General features: G+C 41.7%; 1 protein-coding gene across 2 annotated transcripts in view; it reads left to right on the top strand.

Moving 5' to 3' along the window:
* LOC133606153 (copine-8) overlaps positions 1-19,138 on the top strand; it is a 255,190-nt gene that overhangs the window by 63,974 nt on the left and 172,078 nt on the right. For both annotated transcript variants that reach the window (XM_061959774.1, XM_061959775.1), the window contains exons 3-4: positions 9,485-9,531; positions 9,999-10,102. In XM_061959774.1, coding sequence (XP_061815758.1) covers positions 9,485-9,531; positions 9,999-10,102 — 151 coding nt within the window. The remainder of the gene's footprint in view (positions 1-9,484; positions 9,532-9,998; positions 10,103-19,138) is intronic.

Here is a 19,138-nt window from a genome sequence, read left to right on the forward strand (position 1 = left end):
CCTGGTCGTGGAACTGTGGACCAGCTCTATACTCTCGGCAGGGTCCTTGAGGGTGCATGGGAGTTTGCCCAACCAGTCTACATGTGCTTTGTGGACTTGGAGAAGGCATTCGACCGTGTCCCTCGGGAAGTCCTGTGGGGAGTGCTCAGAGAGTATGGGGTTTCGGACTGTCTGATTGTGGCGGTCCGCTCCCTGTATGATCAGTGTCAGAGCTTGGTTCGCATTGCCGGCAGTAAGTCGGACACGTTTCCGGTGAGGGTTGGACTCCGCCAAGGCTGCCCTTTGTCACCGATTCTGTTCATAACTTTTATGGACAGAATTTCTAGGCGCAGTCAAGGCGTTGAGGGGATCCGGTTTGGTGGCTGCAGGATTAGGTCTCTGCTTTTTGCAGATGATTTGGTCCTGATGGCTTCATCTGGCCAGGATCTTCAGCTCTCACTGGATCGGTTCGCAGCTGAGTGTGAAGCGACTGGGATGAGAATCAGCACCTCCAAGTCCGAGTCCATGGTTCTCGCCCGGAAAAGGGTGGAGTGCCATCTCCGGGTTGGGGAGGAGATCTTGCCCCAAGTGGAGGAGTTCAAGTACCTCGGAGTCTTGTTCACGAGTGAGGGAAGAGTGGATCGTGAGATCGACAGGCGGATCGGTGCGGCGTCTTCAGTAATGCGGACGCTGTATCGATCCGTTGTGGTGAAGAAGGAGCTGAGCCGGAAGGCAAAGCTCTCAATTTACCGGTCGATCTACGTTCCCATCCTCACCTATGGTCATGAGCTTTGGGTTATGACCGAAAGGACAAGATCACGGGTACAAGCGGCCGAAATGAGTTTCCTCCGCCGGGTGGCGGGGCTCTCCCTTAGAGATAGGGTGAGAAGCTCTGTCATCCGGGGGGAGCTCAAAGTAAAGCCGCTGCTCCTCCGCATCGAGAGGAGCCAGATGAGGTGGTTCGGGCATCTGGTCAGGATGCCACCCGAGCGCCTCCCTAAGGAGGTGTTTAGGGCATGTCCGACCGGTAGGAGGCCACGAGGAAGACCCAGGACACGTTGGGAAGACTATGTCTCCCGGCTGGCCTGGGAACGCCTCGGGATCCCCCGGGAGGAGCTGGACGAAGTGGCTGGGGAGAGGGAAGTCTGGGCTTCCCTGCTTAGGCTGCTGCCCCCGCGACCCGACCTCGGATAAGTGGAAGAAGATGGATGGATGGATGGACAATCAGTTCAAAGCATGTCAGCACATTCGCAGCAAATTGGAACACAAATGACAAGGTGATGATGCTGACAGTGACGCGCATCAGGGACAAGGATGACAGTGATTAACGTAATGGTGACGAGTGGGGGGGCCCATACTTAAAATGCACTTGTTGGAAAAGAGATCATCTAGAAAATGGAGTGATGCTGGCTGCTTTCGAGGAAAAAGAAACCTTGTAAAAAAAAAAAGCAGTGACACAAAAGGAAAACCAAAGCTTCAGGCACAAGTACTAAGCCGATCAAGAATCCATGTTTTTCTTGTGGGGAAGGTAATTATTGGATCCCCTGCTGATATTAAAAGTAAATATGGCCATGTACAATAGAAATCTTGGATGAAAACCTCCTGGCCTCAGCGCGAACACTGAAGATGGGTTCTTCCAGCATGACAATGATCCAAAACGTACTGGCCAGGCAACAAAGGAGCGGCTCAAAAAGAAGCATACAGTGTTTGCGGTTCACTTACTAGGGCTGCACGATTCTGGGGAAAAACCTAATTGCAATTTTTCTGTAAATTGCAATTTCTATATTTTATGCATGAAAATGCATATCTATGAATGTTTTCATTCATCCAGGTCATTGTAATCTCAGTGCATTCAATCGATCGCAACTGGGCCGTTTTGGGTTTTGGCACCAGCCGCTAACCCGATCTGACCAATCTAAGTCTATGAGCACAAACTGATGAAGCCTACTCGCATGAAAGGCAAAACGTCTTTAAGACAAACCAAACAGTCCAGTTGCCATCAACTGAATGCCCGGAGTTAAAAATACACAAAACTGCGAAAAAAAACCGAGTGAAGGAACACATGATACTTTTAGACTGTCAATTGACATTTTCTTGTCTCAAGGTGCTATACAGAGCAATATGCTATAATTTACTTTAGAATATACAGGTAAAAGCCAGTAAATTAGAATATTTTGAAAAACTTGATTTATTTCAGTAATTGCATTCAAAAGGTGTAACTTGTACATTATATTTATTCATTGCACACAGACTGATGCATTCAAATGTTTATTTCATTTAATTTTGATGATTTGAAGTGGCAACAAATGAAAATCCAAAATTCCGTGTGTCACAAAATTAGAATATTACTTAAGGCTAATACAAAAAAGGGATTTTTAGAAATGTTGGCCAACTGAAAAGTATGAAAATGAAAAATATGAGCATGTACAATACTCAATACTTGGTTGGAGCTCCTTTTGCCTCAATTACTGCGTTAATGCGGCGTGGCATGGAGTCGATGAGTTTCTGGCACTGCTCAGGTGTTATGAGAGCCCAGGTTGCTCTGATAGTGGACTTCAACTCTTCTGCGTTTTTGGGTCTGGCATTCTGCAACTTCCTTTTCACAATACCCCACAGATTTTCTATGGGGCTAAGGTCAGGGGAGTTGGCGGGCCAATTTAGAACAGAAATACCATGGTCCGTAAACCAGGCACGGGTAGATTTTGCGCTGTGTGCAGGCGCCAAGTCCTGTTGGAACTTGAAATCTCCATCTCCATAGAGCAGGTCAGCAGCAGGAAGCATGAAGTGCTCTAAAACTTGCTGGTAGACGGCTGCGTTGACCCTGGATCTCAGGAAACAGAGTGGACCGACACCAGCAGATGACATGGCACCCCAAACCATCACTGATGGTGGAAACTTTACACTAGACTTCAGGCAACGTGGATCCTGTGCCTCTCCTGTCTTCCTCCAGACTCTGGGACCTCGATTTCCAAAGGAAATGCAAAATTTGCATGGTTGGGTGATGGTTTGGGGTGCCATGTCATCTGCTGGTGTCGGTCCACTCTGTTTCCTGAGATCCAGGGTCAACGCAGCCGTCTACCAGCAAGTTTTAGAGCACTTCATGCTTCCTGCTGCTGACCTGCTCTATGGAGATGGAGATTTCAAGTTCCAACAGGACTTGGCGCCTGCACACAGCGCAAAATCTACCCGTGCCTGGTTTACGGACCATGGTATTTCTGTTCTAAATTGGCCCGCCAACTCCCCTGACCTTAGCCCCATAGAAAATCTGTGGGGTATTGTGAAAAGGAAGATGCAGAATGCCAGACCCAAAAACGCAGAAGAGTTGAAGGCCACTATCAGAGCAACCTGGGCTCTCATAACACCTGAGCAGTGCCAGAAACTCATCGACTCCATGCCACGCCGCATTAACGCAGTAATTGAGGCAAAAGGAGCTCCAACCAAGTATTGAGTATTGTACATGCTCATATTTTTCATTTTCATACTTTTCAGTTGGCCAACATTTCTAAAAATCCCTTTTTTGTATTAGCCTTAAGTAATATTCTAATTTTGTGACACACGGAATTTTGGATTTTCATTTGTTGCCACTTCAAATCATCAAAATTAAATGAAATAAACATTTGAATGCATCAGTCTGTGTGCAATGAATAAATATAATGTACAAGTTACACCTTTTGAATGCAATTACTGAAATAAATCAAGTTTTTCAAAATATTCTAATTTACTGGCTTTTACCTGTATTTGGTTTTATGCAGACAGACTCACAGCTTTTGTCTACATCATGCTCTTAAACTGAAGAAATAACCAATAAAAACTGTACATTGATTGACAGATTATTGCAAATAAACGATATTATTGTCAGCATTATTTTGTGACCAAATCAAGCACACATATACTCATAATATATAATAATAATGCAAGTAACCATTTAAAAAGATATCAACTTGTATTTGTTATTACTGTAGAAACATGTACCATTGTCCTATAATTGTAATGTAAATAAATTTGAGTTATCCTAAATAAATAAACAACAAAAATAAAATGGGCTCTCATTTCTGTAGGCTAATATTTTACCCCCAAAAATATTGAACATTAAAGTGAATTTTGTTTCTCAAACAAGGACGAACATTGTCTTTTTTGTTGTTGCAATCACAGCATTCTCGCTCGTTCGTCCGTGTTGATGGGCTCATATTGCCCTTCTGGAAATATTCTGGGATTGTGAATGACTGAAAAGAGGGCTCACTGAGTTCAGTTAATTCTACTGTTAAATTAAGGTGCTCAGGTGCTGAGAGCGATGCACATAGTGAGACCTCTTTCTCCCTGTTTGAAGCGAGAGACCAAGAAAACAAACACACATGGACATAGCAATTTATTGATGCCGGCAATGTATTTCAACGTCATTTTTATTTATCGGTCGATTAATTGACTTATTAACTTATTAACCATCAACACTTTTCCAAGCTGCAACGTTATTAGCCTACTGGCTGACTCCAGTGCAGCGCACACAAAATTTCTGTTTCCTGTAAACACTTTCAATTGGCCACGACATCTGACTGTTCCCACCCCCACGTCCCTCTTATCGCGATCTTCCTGACAATGCTAAAATGTAAACTATTGTCAACCTGCACATCAATGCAGTTTCTATGCCGCTGGACAAAGCTCAAACAAAATCTCGTTGACATGTATGACTTAAGTGTTATTATGACAATGACAATAAAGGAATTGATTGATTGATTGATTGATTGAGGCAAAGGACGCAATGTTTTAAAGGGGAACATTATCACAATTTCAGAATGGTTAAAACCATTAAAAATCAGTTCCCAGTGGCTTATTATATTTTTCGAAGTTTTTTTCAAAATTTTACCGATCACGCAATATCCCTAAAAAAAGCTTCAAAGTGCCTGATTTTAACCATCCTTATAAACACCCGTCCATTTTCCTGTGACGTCACATAGTGAAGCCAACACAAACAAACATGGCGGAAAGAACAGCAAACTATAGCGACATTAGCTCAAATTCAGACTCGGATTTCAGCGGCTTAAGCGATTCAACAGATTACGAATGTATTGAAACGGATGGTTGTAGTGTGGAGGCAGGTAGCGAAAACGAAATTGAAGAAGAAACTGAAGCTATTGAGCCATATCGGTTTGAACCGTATGCAAGCGAAACCGACAAAAACGACACGACAGCCAGCGACACGGGAGAAAGCGAGGACGAATTCGGCGATCGCCTTCTAACCAGCGATTGGTATGTGTTTGTTTGGCATTAAAGGAAACTAACAACTATGAACTAGGTTTACAGCATATGAAATACATTTGGCAACAACATGCACTTTGAGAGTGCAGACAGCCCAATTTTCATCAATTAATATATTCTGTAGACATACCCTCATGTCAGCAGGCCAGGGAAGCTAGGGTCGATATTCTTCTCTTGCTCATCTTCGGTGTGAGCCAAGACATCAAGGGGGTTTAGCTCGCTCGTCTGCGGGAACAAACTGCCGCCATTGCTTGCCGTGCTACCGAGGTCCTTTGTCCCTGAATTGCTCACACACTCCGGCAGATTCAATGGGGGTCTGGCGGCAGATTTCTTTGACTTTATCGTTGGAAATGCATCTGCTTTGAGTGTCGCAGGATATCCACACATTCTTGCCATCTCTGTCGTAGCATAGCTTTCGTCGGTAAAGTGTGCGGAACAAACATCCAATTTCTTGCCACTTTCGCATCTTTGGGCCACTGGTGCAACTTGAATCCGTCCCTGTTCGTGTTGTTACACCCTCCGACAACACACCGACGAGGCATGATGTCTCCAAGGTACGGAAAACAGTCGAAAAAACGGAAAATAACAGAGCTGATTTGACTCGGTGTTTGAGAAAATGGCGGATTGCTTCCCGATGTGACGTCACAACGTGACGTCATCGCTCCGAGAGCGAATAATAGAAAGGCGTTTAATTCGCCAAAATTCACCCATTTAGAGTTCGGAATTCGGTTAAAAAAATATATGGTCTTTTTTCTGCAACATCAAGGTATATATTGACGCTTACATAGGTCTGGTGATAATGTTCCCCTTTAACAATTCTGATTGTTGAACATGTCTGTCACGGCGGAGAAAAAATAAACAATCCTCCGCCTTTTGCGTTTAGGTTATCACACTAATTAAAACAGCATCGCAGATTTAAAAATATAAAATGGTATTTTTTGATATCCATCCATCCATACATTTTCTTCCGCTTATCCGATGTCGGGTCACGGGGCCAGCAGCCTAAGCAGAGAAGCCCAGACTTCCCTCTCCCCAGCAACTTCGTCCAGCTCCTCTCGGGGGATCCCGAGGCGTTCCCAGGCCAGCCGGGAGACATAGTCTTCCCAACGTGTCCTGGGTCTTCCCCTTGGCCTCCTGCCGGTCGGACGTGCCCTAAACACCTCCCTAAGGAGGCGTTCGGGTGGCAGATTCCCGAACCACCTCATCTGGCTCCTCTCAATGTGGAGGAGCAGCGGCTTTACTCTGAGTTCCTCCCAGATGACAGAGCTTCTCTCCTTATCTCTAAGGGAGAGACCCGCCACCCGGCGGTGGAAACTCATTTCGGCCGCTTGTACCCGTGATCCTGTCCTTTCGGTCATAACCCAAAGCTCATGACCATAGGTGAGGATGGGAACGTAGATCGACCGGTAAATTGAGAGCTTTGCCTCCCGGCTCAGCTCCTTCTTCACCACAACGGATCGATACAGCGTCCGCATTACTGAAGACGCCGCACCGATCCGCCTGTCGATCTCACGATCCACTCTTCCCCCACTCGTGAACAAGACTCCTAGGTACTTGAACTCCTCCACTTGGGACACGATCTCCTTTTTGATATACAAAATTCAAAAACAAGTGAAGTTGGCACGTTGTGTAAATCGTAAATAAAAACAGAATACCACGATTTGCAAATTCTATCTTTTACATCGTTTTCTACGGCTGCGGGCGTTTGTACTACAAATAAACGGTAGTAATAATAACTGCTTTAAAACTCCCGACGGTTAGTATTACTGTACTAAACTAAAATGATCAAAGAACAGTCATTCAGACCTTCTACCGCTCGTCCATCGAGAGCCTGCTGACCTACTGTATTACGGTATGGTACGGCAGCTGCACTGCAGCAGACAGGGAGAGGCTGCAAAGAGTGGTCAAGACGGCTCAGAAGATCATCGGCCGCCCTCTCCCCTCTCTGACGGACATCTACACCTCCCGCTGCCTCAACAGAGCCAGTGCCATCATCAAGGACAGCACCCACCCTGGCTCTGACCTGTTCCACCTGCTGCCCTCTGGGAAGCGCTACAGGTGCATTAAAACCAAAACAAACAGGCTAAAGAACAGCTTCTTCCCCAGGGCCATAACCATCCTGAACGGACTGCCCCATTGTCCCTCATAACTGCCTTCTCTTCGGTGCAATAACCCATTCCACCAACCACCCTGTTTTTGTTTTTTTTTTTGTTTTTTTTCATGTATATATTAATTTCACACCATATTCATTGCACTTCTACATTTTTTATATTTTTATATATTTGCACATTGTTTTTCTAGCATGCACACATCGCACTGTATGGAATGGCCTCAATCTCGTTACCTTGCGTAATGACAATAAAGCTGATTCTGATTCTGATTCTGATTCTGATTCATAACTGCACTTTGATACAAACGGACTGACTGGTGCTAGCTTGCGAGCTAGCTTAAATGCTAACGTGTAAACAACAGACATTAACGTCATTCCCCATTACGAAACGTCATTCCTTAATTTAAACTTGTACAAACACATTACTGTCTGAACAAGTGAGCAACTAATTAAACATAAAGGATGGGCTGTTTTTGCACAAAGTGATCGATAAACTCGACAATGTCAAGTTGAAACAGACGGACACAAAATCCTTCCAACAGGAAGTGAACTCATGTGACGTCACATAAACCGGACGTTAAACTATTGATCACCTTTACCAATTTAAAATAAAAGGTAGACATATTTAAACACACAAATAAAAATAAAATGGCTCTTATTTGATGATTCCTCTGCGAAAAAAGTATATTTTGTCTATTTAATTTAGGTATTAAAAAAATACAACTTTGCGAAAAGATTTTAGTGTGCGTATAAGTGTGGGGTGAGTTTTTCCTTGCCCTTATGTGGGCTGTACCGAGGATGTCGTTGTGGCTTGTGCAGCCCTTTGAGACACTTGTGATTTAGGGCTATATAAATAAACATTGATTGATTGATTGATTGATAAGTACTTTTTGAGCACATTCAACAATACCATGATCACTAAGGTCAACATTACTTTATTCAGCCATTTTGTTTATTGTTTTAGTTGTGTATATTTGAGGGTCCCCCCACCCCCTCCCTAACAGAGACTGAACCTTTTTTATTGATCTCGGTTCTGATTTTTTTTATTCAACTGCAAACATTTGCTTACAGACAGTATATCTCATTTTTTTCTACTTGGTACTTAAAATTTCAATTACAATGTTAAAATATACGAGAGATACAAGTTAATTGAATTTGAAAGGTTATACTTGCATTATTATTATGTATTATCTATACATTAGTGGTTAATTTGGTCTCAAAATAATAATGGCAATTATATCGTTTATCGGCAAATATTTTTCGGTCAATATATCGTCCAGTTAAGATTGTTATTGGCCCAGGCCTACATATTGTTATCAACGTGTCTGTTACTACATTAAATATATACATGCAGTGTTTTTATAAAAAGTTAATGGAGGGTTTTGAAGTTGTTTTAAAGGGCTTTGAGGACTACAACGGGAACTGCCATTAGCCGCATTTTTGAGCGTTTTTTTTTTATCATCTTTAAAATATATATATATTTTTTTTTCTTGTCTCTCATCATGATTGTGAACAATAGGCGAAATTCCCAAAAAAAGTGCAGTTCCCTTTTAAGTACAGTTTTATTCAACATACATTTTCATGTACCGGTAATCTTTAAAAATGGTTAAAAAAAAGTTTGCATCAGAGATTCCGACAGGCTCATTAAATAAAGAATTGATCAAAAATGGTACCTCTGTGCTTACCAGTTAAGGGTTCGCTGTCAAAATAAATGGTCACAATTCACTTACTTGCCTCACACAAATGGGCACTCATTTCATTTTTAGGTATCATTTTTTAAGCCTGGAATGTTCATTTCTTTAACTTACAAAACCAGCAGTGGATCAAATACTTATGTCTCCTACTATTTCTGTGAGACCTCGGACATGTTTGACAAATACAGATTGGTTACTTCCATTTACCTGAAACGACATCAAAGAACGAGCTCTATTAATGTACCTTTTAGATAATAAACCTGCTTCTGAAAATTGCACAATGCCATGAGAAGGGTGTATGATTGAGGCTTTGTCTTTAATATTACTCAATTAGGCTTTGATGTTTTGCTACTTGATGGTATAGTTGTTTACCATTTAATGGCTCTGCAGAGGTAACCTGGGGCTTTGATGACAATATAATGTCACGTGTCTCTGATTTCTTTTACAGTTTGCGTCCTCTACGCGCAAGGCATGGGCAACAAGGAGTGGAGAGAGGTGAGTGTGCTCCTGTTGCGTCACATTTCCTTGTTCGCTTCAGGGACACTTTTTTTAGGCACACCTGCATAGTTGATTTCGACCAGTAATGTCTAAACTAGCCCAAAATGTATTGTAATTCATAAATGCAAATGAGGTGGTAAATCTCACAGCCCAATCATGTGCAGTTATTCATCGCTGTGAGTAGTCCATCGCCTGCACGCATTAAATATAGGCCAAGCTAAATGTCAAACCAAAACCTACCTGACCCCTTATTGACATGATCTGTCAGCTGCTCTGCATTTATTACCTCACATATTTATCTAACAGTCTTTTTCCTCCTGAGAAGAAATTCACAAGTCACCGCCACTCCATCAATGCCTCGCCAAAACACTTATCTAAGACAAAACATTTTTTTTATGCATTAAAATGTTTGAAAGGTCTGTGGTATTAATGTGGTGTTTCTGTCCATCTGATTGTGTCCCCAGTTTGGGAGAACGGAGGTGATCGACAACACACTTAATCCGGATTTTGTGCGCAAATTCATTTTGGACTACTTCTTTGAGGAGCGGCAGAACCTTCGATTTGACTTGTGAGTAAGATCTATTGTGTGTTTCTTCTCAGAGATGCTTCCAATTCATTTACTACCACTAAAATCCCAAGGCTTAGATCTTGAATTCAGTTATTTCCCCAGGTATCAGCTCAAAGCAGCATGCGTCCTTCTGTCCTCTTAGCCAGCACCATCATTGTCTTTCTTATCCCACGTCCCTTAAAGGGGAACATTATCACAATTTCAGAAGGATTAAAACCATTAAAAATCAGTTCCCAGTGGCTTATTTTATTTATCGAAGTTTTTTTCAAAATGTTACCCATCACGCAATATCCCTAAAAAAAGCTTCAAAGTGCCTGATTTTAACCATCGTTATATACACCCGTCCATTTTCCTGTGACGTCACATAGTGATGCCAATACAAACAAACATGGCGGAAAGAACTGCAAGCTATAGCGACATTAGCTCGGATTCAGACTCGGATTTCAGCGGCTTAAGCGATTCAACAGATTACGCATGTATTGAAACGGATGGTTGTAGTGTGGAGGCAGGTAGCGAAAACGAAATTGAAGAAGAAACTGAAGCTATTGAGACATATCGGTTTGAACCGTATGCAAGCGAAACCGACGAAAACGACACGACAGCCAGCGACACGGGAGAAAGCGAGGACGAATTTGGTGATCGCATTCTAACAAACGATTGGTATGTGTTTGTTTGGCATTAAAGGAAACTAACAACTATGAACTAGGTTTACAGCATATGAAATACATTTGGCAACAACATGCACTTTGAGAGTGCAGACAGCCCAGTTTTCATCAATTAATATATTCTGTAGACATACCCTCATCCGCTCTCTTTTCCTGAAAGCCGATCTGTCCAGTCCAGTTGGAAATGCATCTGCTTTGATTGTCGCAGGATATTCACACATTCTTGCCATCTCTGTCGTAGCATAGCTTTCGTCGGTAAAGTGTGCGGAACAAACGTCCAATTTCTTGCCACTTTCGCATCTTTGGGCCACTGGTGCAACTTGAATCCGTCCCTGTTCGTGTTGTTCCACCCTCCGACAACACACCGACGAGGCATGATGTCTCCAAGGTACGGAAAACAGTCGAAAAAACGGAAAATAACAGAGCTGATTTGACTCGGTGTTTGTAATGTGTTTGAGAAAATGGCGGATTGCTTCCCGATGTGACGTCACAAGCGAATAATAGAAAGGTGTTTAATTCACCAAAATTCACCCATTTAGAGTTCGGAAATCGGTTAAAAAAATATATGGTCTTTTTTCTGCAACATCAAGGTATATATTGACGCTTACATAGGTCTGGTGATAATGTTCCCCTTTAAACGCTCTACTGCCGACTCTACTTTCACTTGCCAAAGTGTGTGAATAAGGACAAAGCTCCATGGTTACGTCTTACCATTTTGATATGCGTTTCTTTGCATGAGTCATACACTGCTCTCTCTGAGACAGTCAGACTTTGTAGAATTTAATTCAGCAGACTTGCCTGTAGGTGATCCTTTCTCTCCTGTTGCATATCTCATTGAATTAGCAGAGCATTTCGTCTGGTTTATTTTATTAGACACAGACTAATTATATTCTAATCTATGAGCCGAGGAGCCACACAGTTAAACCCGTCGGTATAAGTTACACATTGCAAGAATAGCTTTGGTGTATGTATCTGTAATTATCTTGCATGTAAAAGCAAGAAAAATGCCTCACTTCTTCTCAACGTTTTGTGAAAAACAGCAAAATTGCTTGGGCATTAAGGGTGGATTGATTTGTTTTAACAAGGATTCAATTCGCATCGTAATTTGAGGTTACCAATATGTTTCAGGGACGATATTAGTTGATTTAGACCAGGCGTCGGCAACCCAAAATGATGAAAGAGCCATATAGGGCCGAAAATACAAAAAAACATATCTGTTTGGAGTCGCAAAGAATTAAAAGCCATTTGCTTTACAAGAATGCGCAATACCAAGTGTTAAGGGCTAAGATAGGGGTCGGCAACCCAAAATGTTGAAAAAGCCATATAGGGCCGAAAATATCAAGGCTGCCCTTTGTCACCGATTCTGTTCATAACTTTTGTGGACAGAATTTCTAGGCGCAGTCAAGGCGTTGAGGGGATCCGGTTTGGTGGCTGCAGGATTAGGTCTCTGCTTTTTGCAGATGATTTGGTCCTGATGGCTTCATCTGGCCAGGATCTTCAGCTCTCACTGGATCGGTTCGCAGCTGAGTGTGAAGCGACTGGGATGAGAATCAGCACCTCCAAGTCCGAGTCCATGGTTCTCGCCCGGAAAAGGGTGGAGTGCCATCTCCGGGTTGGGGAGGAGATCTTGCCCCAAGTGGAGGAGTTCAAGTACCTCGGAGTCTTGTTCACGAGTGAGGGAAGAGTGGATCGTGAGATCGACAGGCGGATCGGTGCGGCGTCTTCAGTAATGCGGACGCTGTATCGATCCGTTGTGGTGAAGAAGGAGCTGAGCCGGAAGGCAAAGCTCTCAATTTACCGGTCGATCTACGTTCCCATCCTCACCTATGGTCATGAGCTTTGGGTTATGACCGAAAGGACAAGATCACGGGTACAAGCGGCCGAAATGAGTTTCCTCCGCCGGGTGGCGGGGCTCTCCCTTAGAGATAGGGTGAGAAGCTCTGTCATCCGGGGGGAGCTCAAAGTAAAGCCGCTGCTCCTCCACATCGAGAGGAGCCAGATGAGGTGGTTCGGGCATCTGGTCAGGATGCCACCCGAGCGCCTCCCTAGGGAGGTGTTTAGGGCATGTCCGACCGGTAGGAGGCCACGAGGAAGACCCAGGACACGTTGGGAAGACTATGTCTCCCGGCTGGCCTGGGAACGCCTCGGGATCCCCCGGGAGGAGCTGGACGAAGTGGCTGGGGAGAGGGAAGTCTGGGCTTCCCTGCTTAGGCTGCTGCCCCCGCGACCCGACCTCGGATAAGCGGAAGAAGATGGATGGATGGATGGAGGGCCGAAAATACAAAAAAACAGATCTGTTTGGACTCGCAAAGAATTAAAAGCCATTTGATTTACATGAATGCGCAAAACCAAGTGTTAAGGGCTAAGACAGGGGTCGGCAACCCAAAATGTTGAAAGAGCAATATTGGACCAAAAATACAAATCTCTCTGGAGCCGCAAAAAAAATAAATGCCTTATATAAGTCCTATAATGAAGGCAACACATGATGTAAGTGTCTATATTAGCTATATTAGCCTACTGTCAAAATGACTGGGTCACAGGCTGATGCAAATCTTTGTTGACAGAAATATTAACAATTATTGTTTATTCAACACATTTTTCAACACGAGAAAACATTAGTAAAACGGAGGTTTCTCAGAAGGTGAGAAAACTACTGGAAATGACTGGCTTAGAATGGCCAAAGGTATTGATTTGTGTGTCCAAGTTAAAGGAAACAGCAGGCCGGCTTATTCTAATGGATGTTTTACAATCTTTGCAAGCTAAGTAACGTTTGCTGTGGTCTGGAACAACATGACAGACATCAACTATCGGAAATGCAGCCAATATTACATACAAACAATGTGTCATGACGCATGCAAATGTAAATTAACTACACAGAGGACATCAGTAAAGGAAATTAAATGAGCTCAAATATACCTACAAACAAGGCATAATGATGCAGAGGTGGGACCAAGTCATTGTTTTGCAAGTCACAAGTAAGTCTCAAGTCTTTGCCCTCAAGTCCGAGTCAAGTCCCGAGTCAAGACAGGCAAGCCCCGAGTCAAGTCCAAAGTCAAGACTGGAAAGTCTCAAGTCAAGTCCTAAGTCCTGCATTTTGAGTTTCGAGTCCTTTCAAGTCCTTTTAACCACAGACTAATATATTAACACAGATTGTGTATGCTTTTCAAACGCTGTATTTATTTATTAAAACAAGTGCATTTTAAATTGCAGGAAAGAAAATTGTGCTGACATTGCACTTTATAATAGCACTATTAACCAGTCATTTTAAACATTAACTCATTCCTTTACAGAACAAACACATTGAAAAATAAAGTGCAAATGTACTTATTTGTACAAAAGTGTTAACATTGAAAAAACATGACATATACGTGAACATAACAAAAAAGTTGTACTTTTTATATGTCAGGGCCCTATGCTGCATTGCATTTGCAAAAGACCAAATTAGCCAAGAGTCTGTCAGTCATTTGTGCACGATGGGGGCGTAGTATGATGCCACCATGGCTGAAAACTCGCTCCACTGGAGCACTGGAGGCAGGCACTGCCAAGACTCTCATGGCCACTCGGAACAGTGAAGGAAGAGTCTTCATGTTCAATGCCCAGAACAAAAGGGGGGGGAGAGTTGTTTTGGGTTGGTGCACTACTTGTAAGTGTATCTTGTGTTTTTTATGTTGATTTAATTAAAAAAAGAAAGAAAAAAAAAATTATTTCTTGTGCGGCCCGATACCAATCGATCCACGGACCAGTACCGGGCCGCGGCCCGGTGGTTGGGGACCACTGAGGTAAACAACCAACAGTATGTCAGAAAGCTAGCTAAAACGGTACACATATTCATAATATAGTATACATTTTAACTGACCTTTATTTTACTATTTTTGTCTTTTTTTAGGTGGCTAAAATACGTGGTGCTGCTGACCGCCGTCTAACGTTACGTGTGATATATTGACTAACGTAACCCTGCTTAAAAAAATCACTGAACAAAAAGTATGAATAAGGTAGTGAACTGCAACAGATTCCCGTGTTTGCAATAACGTTAGCAGTGAGTTTACAGCCTCACTGATTTAACTACACAGCAAATAAAAGTCACGTTACTTAGCCAATAAACGTTATCTTACATTCAAAACTTACCCTTCTTTGTGCAACTTCAAATGCCGGACGAAGTTGGAAGTTGTTGCCTCTCCATCAGTAATTTTCGAACCGCATGTGTTGCATACTGCAAACCGTTTTGTGTTGACCACCTCGTAATTTTTATACCCAAACAAAATTATTTTAGGTATCATTTTTTGTTCACTGGCGTGTGGTTTGGACATGTCTTCTTCGTTGGTTGTCCAGCAATTTGATTGGATGAATGCTGTGTGATGAAAACAAAGTAGATCTAATTTGATTGGCTGTTGTACTGAGACCACACCAGCTGACACACGCAACGCTGATAGACAAGTACACAATGAAAAATACGGAGCGCTCCCGAATAACTTTTTCATCTTTGGGTTTTGGGGAAAGTAGCAAGTCATGTCAAGTCAAGTCAATTCAAAAGGCTCAAGTCCAAGTGAAGTCACAAGTCATTGATGTTAAAGTCTAAGTCGAGTTGCAAGTCTTTTTACATTTTGTCAAGTCGAGTCTAAAGTCATCAAATTCATGACTCGAGTCTGACTCGAGTCCAAGTCATGTGACTCGAGTCCACACCTCTGTAATGATGCAATATGTACATACAGATAGACTAAATAGCAGGTTAGCATTGATTAGCTTGCAGTCATGTACTGACCAAATTCATCCAAAATTATGTAAAGCATCTAAGTGTTTATTACATTTTAACAGAAGTGTAGATAGAACATGTTAAAACAGAACATAAGCAGATATTAACAGTACATGAACAAGTAGATTCATAATTTATCTTTACAGCCTGTCCTTCATAGTTTTGACAAAATAATAGAATGGGAAAGGACACACTATGTTACTGCATATGTCAGCAGCCAAATTAGGAGCCTTTGTTTGCTTACTTACTTACTAATAAAAGACAAGTTGTCTAGTATGTTCATTCTTATATTTAAGGACAAAATTGTTCTTCGGTTGCAATAATTTTTGTTAAAATAAAGCCATTAATGATATTTTTGTGGTCCCCTTTATTTAGAAAAGTATCGAAATACATTTTGGTAGGGGTACTGGTACCAAAATATTGGTATCGGGACAAGCCAAATTGAGAGTTATAAAGTTGTCTTAAAAAGCTTTGAAAGCTACAAAGGTGACTACCATTGGCAGCATCTTTCAAGTGTTTTTGATCATTTTTAAAATCCTAAAAAAAATAGACGTGTGTTCTTGTCTGTCATAATGATTGTGAACAATAGCCAAAAAAAGTGCAGTTATCCTTTAAAGTGTAAAATGTATCTTCTAGACGGCCAACTAACAGAGCACAGATTAATATACTTGAATTTTAGGAAAATAAATCGATCGATCAATCGTTAACACCCCCTAGAATGTATTGTTTTCTGTTGTACATAATAGTATTTGTAGCTTTTATTATGTCCATCCTGAGGATTGTTTTGCCCAAATATCTCTCTGTGTCTCTGATTGCTCAGTAACCCCACCCCCATAATCCACCATGCCACATTACCTATAATAATAGAGGAAAGAAGCTTTTTGTGTCAAACCTTATTGTTCAATTTCTATTGATTCTTGCTGTATTTCTCCGCTCCATCCTCCGGTCCAATGGCTGAACATGTAGCGACGTTAAAGCAATAAAAATAATTATACAAATGTCTGTGCTTGGGGTGTCCCGATGGCTATACCCATGTTTGTTTTTGTAGGTTTTTCACGTGTATCCATCGCTACGTGTATCCGTCTCTTCCGCTGTCACCCAGCCTCATGGGAAGATTCGCTACAAGTCAAGAGGCAAAGTCGTGTCTTTTGTTGTTTATTCCCACATACCTCGTGTGTCACGTTTATGGCCATCTTACTCTGGTTACCATAACAACAAGGGTTCCGTGAACAGCGGGTGATATATAGGGGTAGAAAGGTTTTCTTTAAGGAACGAGAAACATTCAGCATTTCAACTTTTGTATCAGCTTCCAACATACACAAAAAAACACATTATACATTATTATTAAAAAACGCATATACCTGTTGGTGCTATTATTATACCTAAACCGCAAAGATGACAAGGTGCTAATTAGAAGCGGAAGACAATTCAAGAGAGGCTGGTGTTTGAATCGCTGGTAGTTAGAAAATGTATCTTTTCAGATTTTTCTTAACTTTTTACATTTTAATTTATAATATATCTCATGGTTGTTAACGAACAAGTACTAGGGTTTCTCCCAGATTGACAATGTACTTGTGGCGGTGGAGGCGTGGTCAATATGATGCGATCGTATAATTTGCATAATTTTTTCTTTAAAAAGGCTAAAAAAAAAAGGTATACATGCGATTAAAAAATATCTGTTATTATTCATTGGTATTAAGATCTATTTTTCTTGTTTTATAATATTTTACTATATTTTTCAATTGTTGCTGCTTATTGTACAATATACTTTGTTGGGAATTTTTCAAGTTTTTGAAGACTTCTCAAATTCTTAAGGAATTTTTCTTGATCAAAAACGACTAGCAACAAATCAAGCATCTTTTTCTGGTGTTATTGGAGACTGTACTCGTGCTCCAACTGCACTTTCTGTCCTTGAAAGCTGCCATAGTCCTCTTAATATTTGCACATTACACATTTTGTAGATCGCTGTCCGGTGGGTATATTTTGGATATATTTAAGTACGTACACCTCGCAGACACGCGGCCTCCGCTTCATACTATTGAGGGCGTATTGCTTACGTCATCCTAACATCTGTTTTTTACGTAAAAACCCCTAATTTTTAACCCTTGTATTATGTTAAGGGTCAATTTGACCCATTTCAGTTTTTGGGGTGATCAAAGTACTGGTTATCCTTTCTTTTTCTTGCTGAAATTTGGTGACATTTCCTCATCTAGGGTCATGAACTGGTGTGTAAAATCTGGACACTTTGATGTGTAGTGGAATGTCTGTCTAGAGTTGTATACAAAGATGATGTTGCGGGTCATTTTGACCCAGACGCTTTGATGTGTGTAAACAGCTGTTCAGATCCAAAATAAACATGTCTCTATGATGTACTTTTTACTTTGATGTACAATTGTTTGTAGTTTGATTGCCTCTGAGACCCAGAGCCAGGTGTGTGAAGAGAGGGAACCTTCTCACACTTGTCCTTGTCACTGTTCTCATGTCATCTCTTTGACAAACTCACCAAAAATGAGCTCCAGAATGATGACATCTGAGGAGGCTTTATCACTGATTTTTAACTGGGATAGTGATGTAGAGGAAGAAATTTCAGAAACAGAGGATTTTTCAGAGACAGAGGACAATGTTATTGCTGATCCAGATTGTCAATTTTCCTACGATGACGAGGATTCAGAGGACGAGTCTGCCGTTGTTCCTCCAACAGATGAAAACCAAGGAATGCAGCAATCATCATCCACAGAGGGGACATGGGTATCTAAGGACGGTAATATAAAATGGTCAACATCACCACACCCAAGCCGAGGCAGACTATCATCTTCCAATGTGATCAAAATGACTCCTGGTCCTACAAGATTTGCTGTCACACGAGTTGAGGAGATTCAATCAGCATTTCAGCTCTTCATATCCCCACCAATAGAGAGGATTATACTGGAAATGACCAACTTGGAGGGGAGACGTGTGTTTCAAGAGAAATGGAAGCCACTGGATCAGACTGACTTGCATGCTTACATTGGAGTTCTGTTATTAGCTGGAGTGTACAGGTCAAAGGGAGAAGCCACTGCAAGTCTATGGAATGAAGAGAATGGAAGGCCAATATTTCGTGCAACAATGTCTCTGGAGACTTTCCACATGATATCTTGTGTGATCCGCTTTGACAACCGCGACACCAGAGCTGGTCGACGTGAAAGAGACAAACTAGCTGCGATCAGAGATGTGTGGGATAAATGGGTTGAAAATTTACCTTTGTTGTACAATCCTGGATTGTTGGATTGAAAAGGTCAAACTCAGGTCACCCAACCCAACCTCACCCAACCAACATCCAGTGGACAGGGGTTAGGGTTAGGGTTAGAAAGAAAAGGAAAAGATGCCAGGTATGTCCCTCCCAAGAGGACAGTAAAACAAGTACGGTACCTCTTGTGTGAAATGCAAGAATTACATCTGCAGAAAGCACACAGTAACATTCTGTCCATCATGTGGAGAGCATTGAAAATGTTGAAGAAAATTTGGAGAACATTGAAAATGTTGAAGTTCGCTGGGATGAAGTTAAAGTTGAAGTTAAAGTATTTCTTAAATATAGTGTTGAAATTAAAAATGTATTGTATGTCACTTTTCTAAATGTTTATA

The sequence above is a fragment of the Nerophis lumbriciformis genome, linkage group LG05 (genome assembly GCF_033978685.3).
Source record: "Nerophis lumbriciformis linkage group LG05, RoL_Nlum_v2.1, whole genome shotgun sequence".
Classification (NCBI taxonomy): domain Eukaryota; kingdom Metazoa; phylum Chordata; class Actinopteri; order Syngnathiformes; family Syngnathidae; genus Nerophis; species Nerophis lumbriciformis.